This window comes from Cannabis sativa, chromosome X, assembly GCF_029168945.1.
Source record: "Cannabis sativa cultivar Pink pepper isolate KNU-18-1 chromosome X, ASM2916894v1, whole genome shotgun sequence".
Classification (NCBI taxonomy): Eukaryota; Viridiplantae; Streptophyta; class Magnoliopsida; order Rosales; family Cannabaceae; genus Cannabis; species Cannabis sativa.
In genome coordinates, this window is record NC_083610.1 from 38,259,520 (window position 1) to 38,268,216 (window position 8,697).

The following is an 8,697-nucleotide window of genomic DNA, read 5'->3' on the forward strand; positions in this document are numbered from 1 at the left end:
ATACTTTGTTAATACGGGACTTAGAAAATGTATAACAAATTACAATTTAGAGGTTATTCTTATTTATAACTGGCCCAAATCGGGACTTGATTTTTTTATAACAAATTAGAGGTTATTCTTAAATAGAGTATTCTTAAATAGAGGTTCTACTGTAGTAAGAAAAAAAAAATAGATATGTTTTCTACGAGATTTTTTTTTTTTAACTTAAATTATAATTTATATAAATTTTATAAAATTATATTAATTTTTCTAAAAATATAAATTTTGATGAGAAAAGGAAATCTTTGATTTTATCTTTTTTTTTTCTTTCTCCATTTATATAAATTAGAGTTTTGCCACAGAAATGCTAATAAGAAATCAAAATTACAAATAAGTATATAAAAAAAAATTCCTTCTCAGTCGGAGCTTTGCCTGCAAGTGAGAGTAACAATGGCCGCCGAAGAAGAGGAAATCGCTGCGGAGCTCGAGGCTGTTCAAGCAGTCTACGCCGACGATTGCGTGGTCTTCGATTCCTTCCCTCCTCATCTTCATCTCCACATAAAGCCTCGCACCGCTGATATTACTTCCGAGCAGGTCCTCTTCTTCTTCTTCTTCTTCTGATTTATTTCATTGTTTGGTTCCTCGGAAAAGGTAGGACACAATCAGAAACCAAACAAACTATGATTCATTCAATTGCCTAGTTTGTGTGTGTAGTTTTTGATTTTAATTAAGGATATTAGTATTCGTTTCTATGATTCATTTATCTATTTTGGTGATTTTGATTTTTATTATTCTTTGTTCGTTGTAGTTTGTGGAAGCTGTTATTGGGATAAGAGCTGGTTCACAGGTATTACTTGATCATATAAAAGTTCTTATTTTTTTTTTTCATTTAATTTGATGTTAATAGGGGCTTTTTGCTTTTTGTTTGTTGTGATAGTATCCGAAAGAGCTGCCTCAGATTGATCTTTTAGATTCAAAGGGTCTTGATGAAGAAAGGAAAAAACATCTATTGACTTGTATTCGAGCCAAAGCTACTGAGCTCTCTTCTTGCTTAATGTTGGTAGCTCTTTGTGAGGTAACTTTTTTGTTTTTTGTTTTGACGATTATCAAAAATTGTTCTGGGTTATGGATGTTACTTAATTATAGTGATCCGCATTTGTCATTAATCAAAACCTTGTGAGCTACTCCAACTGAATAACATCCCAACTTGTTTATGGATTTGGTGGAAAGGGAATATAGCCCAACTCTTTCCTTTAGAACTATGAAGATAGGTGATTTTTCTTTTGAATGAATTTCACCTTGCTTGTGGAACAACTTGAATTTCAATATGATTATTAGCTTAAAATTTGAATCGGGTTTTGTTAGATTGTAAGCATTTCTGGATTCCATACATGACATCGAGCTTCAGCTGATTTTTTATTTTATTTTCATCAAGCTTTAGCTGATAGAAGATGCTGTCTACTTGTGTCTTTCCCTACAATTACTTGCAATACAGTGCATCCTTGTTGATAAGGATTGATTCATTTAGTTTTGTTTATCTACAGTTCTATTGTTCTGTTGAAGTTATTTCTCATGATTCCTTATTTTCTCCATTTTTGAAAAATGTATATGTTGGTTATGATAATATTGTAGAATGAAAGACACGCTTAACTTCTGGTTTCTTTCTTTTCTGTGTCTTCTATATTTATTTTTTGTCCCTTCTAACAGTCGATTGGGTTTTCAAAATTTTCTAGGAAGCTGTGGAGAAGCTCTCTCTAATGAATCACCCAGATGGTGATTGTCCATTGTGTTTGGATCCTTTAGTCCACCAAGATGAGAAGAATAAGATTTTGCCATTTATGAAGTTGATGTCATGTTTTCATTGCTTTCACTGGTTGGTTTATTCTCTAATTGAAATCTTATAGTTACCAGCTTTTGGTGCATAAATTTATTTTCCACCTCAATATTCATTTATATATTTCTAGTACTTTGGCAGTGAGTGCATTATTAGGTGGTGGACATGGCTTCAAACAGAACAAAAAACCAATCCTAGTAATTCATCAAGTTCCTCTGGGCATCCTGTAAGAAAAAATGAAAATAGAAAAGGTACTCTTGGATCACAACTTAATGTGGCTGTAGCATTATGTTTTATACATGGCTAGACATTAGTGAGGTTAATTTGCTCGAGGATAATTATGATAGAAAATTCTTGTTGCTATACCATTTTATGGTTTTAGTTTTTTCAGCACAACTTTTTGCTATAAACTAAATTTAAAGACTGATTGATTAGCTGTCGTTGAATGCAGATGGGGATGCAGAAGATAGTATGGGAAATTGCCCTGTTTGTCGCATGGTTTTTCACACCAAGGACTTTGAACATGTACTCAACTTGGTTGACTCCCTTCCTACCCAATTGGTATAGAATCTATCATCCTTGCATTATGTTAGTATGCTTATAGTTGTATAGATTAAATTTCTGGGTAAGATACATAGTTCCAATTGATCAAGTGCATGGCATCATTGATAAGCTGTTATTAGTTTTTCATACAGACCTATGAACGCATTGATACCCTGTTATTTGGTTATGGGTATATGAATACCATATATCCAACTTGTTCAAACAAAGAATGATGAATTTGATAGCTCTGCTATTATTGCCTTTTCTACATTTTTCATTTGGTCCATTTACTATGACATTTAACTGAGTAGCTGTTAATTTTAACCAACTATGATTTGGAGATACTACTCTGTGTCTTATTTTTTATTTATATATCATTGTGACATTACTATTTATTGTATATGAAGCACCTATAGATTCCCTTTCACAAAAAAAAAGCACCTATTGATTAGTGTTTGTTTTATATTGCTATTCGCATCGATTCTCTTCTATCCTACATTTGAAGTTGCGAAAGCTTTCTTGACTATCTGTGATTGGGTTGTTGTAGAACATTGCTGAAAATGATATAGAAGATAGTGAGAAGATCCTTCATTCTGATCAAGAGAACATCAGAAGACAAAGATTTGAGGCAACATTTAAGTTACAGCAAGAAAACAGCGGTCTAATTGAACCTAAAAAAGAAGTAAGGGTTTTACCAGGTATGTTTCTTCCACAACCAGTAACACCTCCCACAGCGGAATCCAACGAGCAACAACATAATGCAGACCCCCCAGTGGCCTCTAGAGTGCATAGTGGTGCTTCATCCCAGAGGCCTAACAAAAGCGATCATAGATACCGAGGTGGCATGAGGAACCATAGAGCAAAGCATAACACAAGAAAACCGGCGCAGCAGTGGATTCAGAAAGAAAATGCTTCAGCAAAATAAATGTTTAATATTTGCTATTTTGGGAGTTTTTCTAATCCTTGCTCCCAGCAGTATTTTGATTATTCAGGTTAATCAAATATGCTATAGGAAGAAAATGTACAGCCAAAGAAAGAAGGAAAAACAAGGAAATGATTTTTAGTTATTTGTTAACATTTTATTTTTTCTACATTTGTTGATTTTGAGAATGTTAAGGAAGCATGACCCTGCCTATCGAATTTCAATATTTGGGTCATAATGTTAATTTTGCACATTAAGTATAATCTGAATATTTAGTATAATGTTAATTTTGATTCTGCTACATATTCTTTCACCTTTGAATATATTCTTCATATTTAGAGAGTGGATTATTAAGTAGACTTCTTATAATATTGGTATAATTTAATATAATAATATTAGTTTACTTTGAATTAAGAAAGCTATCTAATTTTTGAATTGGTGCCCAATATCATGTAAGATATTATTTTATTTTTAATTTAAGATGTCTAACACTAAAATAAATTATAATACAGATAATTCGTTGTCATTTTATGTAGTGTTAATGTTGATCACTTTATGCTCAATTATAACTAGGGATATGTTGGAATTTATTTTACCAGGATCTTAGATCTACTCACAAGTATGTTTATTAACATCCTAAATAAGAACTTTCTAAAACGATAAATTAAACACATATAAAGTTTAAGAAACCTTACATTGGGTGCAGCGGAATAATATGACTCCTTCGATTCGGATATCTAGCCACTTGATTCCTTTACGTAGCGAGCATTATCAATATACGAACTTTGGATCTCTTTCTACGAATCTTTTATCTTTGAAACTCGCTTCTTTGATGATCTTTCTTCACGATCTTCCTCACTATGATTGAGGTATCAACGATGTGTGTGGGCACGCTACGTAATCCAGGATTTCGAAATTCTCAAGAGGGAAGAGAAGAAGTGACAGCTAAAGATAGGGAGAGAGAAGGCTCAGGTTTTTCTCTGAAGGAAAAATAGAAAATTTAAGTGTAAATTTCCTGAAGCCTTCACTATCTATTTATAGCATTCCACTAGGGTTAGGTTTGAATTATTTGGCATTAAAATAATGAAAAAATCAGTTTAAATTTCCTACAAAAGTGGCTGGCCCTACACTTAGTGGATTGGGCCTTGCTTTTTGCAATTTTGCAATTTTAACACCTTTTGTATCTGATTTTCTCAAAAATACCAATTTCCTAATTCAACCATTTAAATGCCAATTCTAACTATTTAATAACTATAAATAATTATTAAATAATATTGTCATTTATCATATTTATTAATTGAACCATACAAAGTATCATAATTAACAAATATGCCTATAAACTCTTTCTTTACAATTTCGCCCTTACTTAGTGAAAAATTCACAAATAGACATAGTCTAATTTGAGAATTATAATTGATTAATCAAAACCAATTACATGAGTCTTACAAGCGATATTATCTCGACTAGTGGGGGGACCATGGGTGCTATATAGCAAGGCTTCCAATAAGTAGATCGAGAATTTAGCACTAAAATTCACTAACTTATTAATTCTTCGTTGAATCCACGCATAGAACTTAGAATTGCACTCTCAGTATATAGAATGCTCTATATGTTCCACCATATAGACACATCATTAGTTATCCATTGTTATAATCCTAATGTGATCAATGATCCTCTATATGAATGATGTTCTTGTAAAGGGATTAAATTACGATTACACCTACAATGTATTTATTCCTTAAAACAACTTGACCCAGTATAAATGATATTTCGGCTAATGTGAAATGAGTACTCCACCATTTATGTTCGTTTGGTCAAGCTCGAAGGAGATCATCCTTTGCTTACTATTCGCCGGATAGAAACTATAGATTCCATGTTTATGATAAGCGCTCCCACTCGGTGCACTTTACGATGTGTTCCCAAAATGTACGTATCACCACGACCTAAAAGTAGGCTTAACTAACAAATCAAAGAACACGAATAGCCTTTCAAGATTGAGCTTTAATCATATCGGGATTAAGATCATTTGATCTAGGATCAACTAGGCGATATTGACTTGAATAGATATTACGGTAAGTTTAATAAATCTAAGTCAAAGTTCAATATCGGTCCATGATGCATACTCCATGCATCCAACCTGAGACTTTACTTTAACCAATGCTGGAAAGAACATAGCACTTCTCCAAATGCAAGTAAACTCTTGTTGTAGATTATCATATCGGTAAAACCACTGTGTACGATAAATCTAGGAAACTTTATTCACATAGTCATGTTTACTTTCCAATGTGTTGACGGCACGATAAACGGGATCAAGTATGTGAAAAGGGTTTCGGATGAATTTATACATTATGTACATATAATCATGAAATAAATCATGTGAACCATGCAACATTAAATGTTATTTCGATCTATATTAATAAGTAAATCGATTATATTGAAATGAGTTTTATTTAGGGCATAAAACCCAACAAACTCCCACTTTTGCACTAATATAAAACAAAAAGTGCGTTTCAAATAATCTCGACACCTTGATATACAAATCAAGTGTAGTAGTAGTAAACTCCTCATAATAGGATGCGAAAGGTTGAATTAACCACAACCTTTTCTCCACCATTACTCTTCTTAATCACAAAATCATTGATAATGTGAAATTCCTCTCTTTATGTCTACTCTCTTGGGATACGGATTCTATACCTTTGGCAACTACTTTTGGTTAATCGGAAATTAACACTAGTAGTTTAAGGCAATTTGGAATGGTGCCAAAGATGTATAGAACTTTCCTTGGGCGGAATAAGTACCTTTCTGCTGACTTTAACATTCGGTCTACTCTGCGAGTAGAACCTAGAGACTTCGGATAGGTTTTTACACTTCTCAGAAATCACTATTCCACCCCCGAGTAATCACCATCTTATTAGAAAGATTCTTAGCACATAGGCAAATTTCGAAATCGATATGGTGTAGTCTAAGAGTTTTAAACACACCACTTATTGACTAACATATAGTTCCTCTTCTTTATCTTAGGATTTACTTGATTGTCTTCCAATGTTCTTCTCTGGATTAATCGATACCTACTCATTACTCCCACTCCAACGGCGGAGTGTACGGTCTAAGGCATACAAAAGCATATCTAAGACCTCTCACTTGTTGATGTAAGAAATTCTTTCATGGTTTTATCTTTTGGAATAGTTAAGACTTTTCCTTAGATAAATAAAATCTATACCTAAGAAGTTGTGAAGCTTAATAGATTGCCATTAGAAAGAAAATGCTTGACATCTTACTAAAGTAAGTTGCTTGCATTAGAGTAAGTAATTACCGGGTATACCCTGAAGCCATAGGTTTAGATAAACTCGGAGCCTATAATACTAGGAACGGGAAGTTTTGTTAAGTCCATAGAATAGACTTATTAACGAAAATTTCCTTTTATGTCCTTGTAATAGAAAACTTTAGGTCATTCCATGTGAATGGATTAAACCATAGTTCTATTGGCTTTCTTCTTAGTTTCTTATCTTGACAATCCATTACTTGTTTAAACTCACAATGGATTTTAATCACTTGTGTCTCCCGAGTCATAAGAAGGTGAGTTCTAGAAACTCTCCCCCTTTACGACAAGGAATACGCGTGAATTATGTCGAAGAAAACTAAATGGTATTGATCTCTTCGGTTGTGACAAGACAACGAGAGCGGTGGGATCATCATATGTTATAAGATGATAGAACACTTTTGGAATCGAAATAAATATCTCCTTTATTTGCTTTACTTGTTTTCCGGACTTAGTCATTTTCTTAGAAAAGTAGTATTTGTTTGAACAAACACTTTCTTATCTATTGACAATGGGATGGTCCACCCACAATCACTTAGAAAAGCTAACAAACCATGGTTAACAGTTCTAGCCTTTCTTAAGATTTTGATTAGGTCATCCATGAATCTAGTAATGATTTACATTAAGTATACAACCATTACACATCATTCGAAATTGTATTAACATAGAAGGACTTAGGCAACGACTAGTAACTAATCATCAATATGCAAATCGAAATTTACGGGGAGGTAAGTTTGGATATAATTCAAAAATCAATGTAATGATCTTTGGTGCATATCTACTAACTATTTCTCCACCCTATCGATTCGCAAGATCTTTAACCACATACCTTAATGGTGTTTAACCATTCTTTAGAAATTGATGAAATTTTTCAAACATTTCAAATTTCTTTGCATAAGGTATAATCTAGAGTTATCGTTTTAAGAATACAACGAAAAACTCATATCCACCCACGAATGTACATCCATGCGAATGAGATGAACTACTTTCAGATGGATATAGGCATATTAACTCTTTGCGAGAGATTGATCTTGTCAAAACCACTATATGAACAAGATACAAATGCCATAGATTAAGAAAATGTGGTAGTATACTATGATGACATAGGTTTAGTTACATCGAAGAGTTCTTAGAATACTTCAAGTGGATCACGGTCACGGAGAATACCTAACTCACATTCCATACAGTTTTAATCCATTAATAAAAGATGGATATTAAACACTTGAGAAAGTGTAAGCTGTATTGTATTCTACGGAATTAGAAATTTAAGAAAATTTCTATTTGGAATCTAAAATTAAAGTCAAAGACTTAAATTTATACCAAATATAATGAGTAATTCTATCTTGGACCGAAGCACTTTACTAATACAAACTCTAAGTCGGATTTGCCGGCTACAAGTAGGAGATTTCTAAGATTGAGGATTTATATCAATTGGGAATAGAATTTCGGGATTATAATCATATGCGTCATATAAAATGACATGAAATGATTTATAGACCATTCATCCAATGATATGTTTTGAAAGCTAATTCGAAATGAATAAGCTAAGAGGAATTAGGATAATTTCGTTTAAAATAAGAATCCAACGATGCTTCGATTAGCGAAAGTCAAAGTAATCTTATTTATGTAATCTTCTTGTTTCATATCATAAAAATACTAGTCTAAGGTGTCATCGATGGATGAACGGCTAGATGTCGCATATACAATATTTATCTTTCGAGATCTAACACTATTATGTATGTCAATGGTGAAAATCCACAGGGATTTATCTCGTTAGATAAACAAGCCAAGTTAGACCAACAATGAAGATTCGAAATTAAACTACAACTTAATAACGAGAAAATAACATGGTTCAATATAAATTCATACACAATTCGAAATTATAAGCATATAGCAAGTAGGAATGACAAGTGAAAATACTAAAACTTACAATCTAAATAATTTCCAAGGTTTTCAACAAGGCGATATCGATGTCCGTTTAGGCGAGAGTCAAAGCTACCATTCATTGAATAGAGTTGTCGGCTCGTCTAAAATGTTAAACATTCTAGCAACCTTTTATTCGATCGAGATTGGAATTCGGCGTTGTCCGTTTAGGCGAGA

At 32.8% G+C, this 8,697-nt stretch overlaps 1 protein-coding gene across 1 annotated transcript; it reads left to right on the top strand.

Moving 5' to 3' along the window:
• The first annotated feature begins 337 nt into the window (after positions 1-337).
• On the top strand, positions 338-3,579 carry LOC115710175 (uncharacterized). The gene is made up of 7 exons (XM_030638520.2): positions 338-573; positions 788-826; positions 917-1,054; positions 1,713-1,852; positions 1,955-2,064; positions 2,265-2,374; positions 2,904-3,579. Exons 1-7 carry the CDS (start codon positions 430-432, stop codon positions 3,279-3,281), a joined length of 1,059 nt encoding a protein of 352 aa, XP_030494380.1. The 5' UTR covers positions 338-429; the 3' UTR covers positions 3,282-3,579.
• The last annotated feature ends 5,118 nt before the right edge of the window (positions 3,580-8,697 follow it).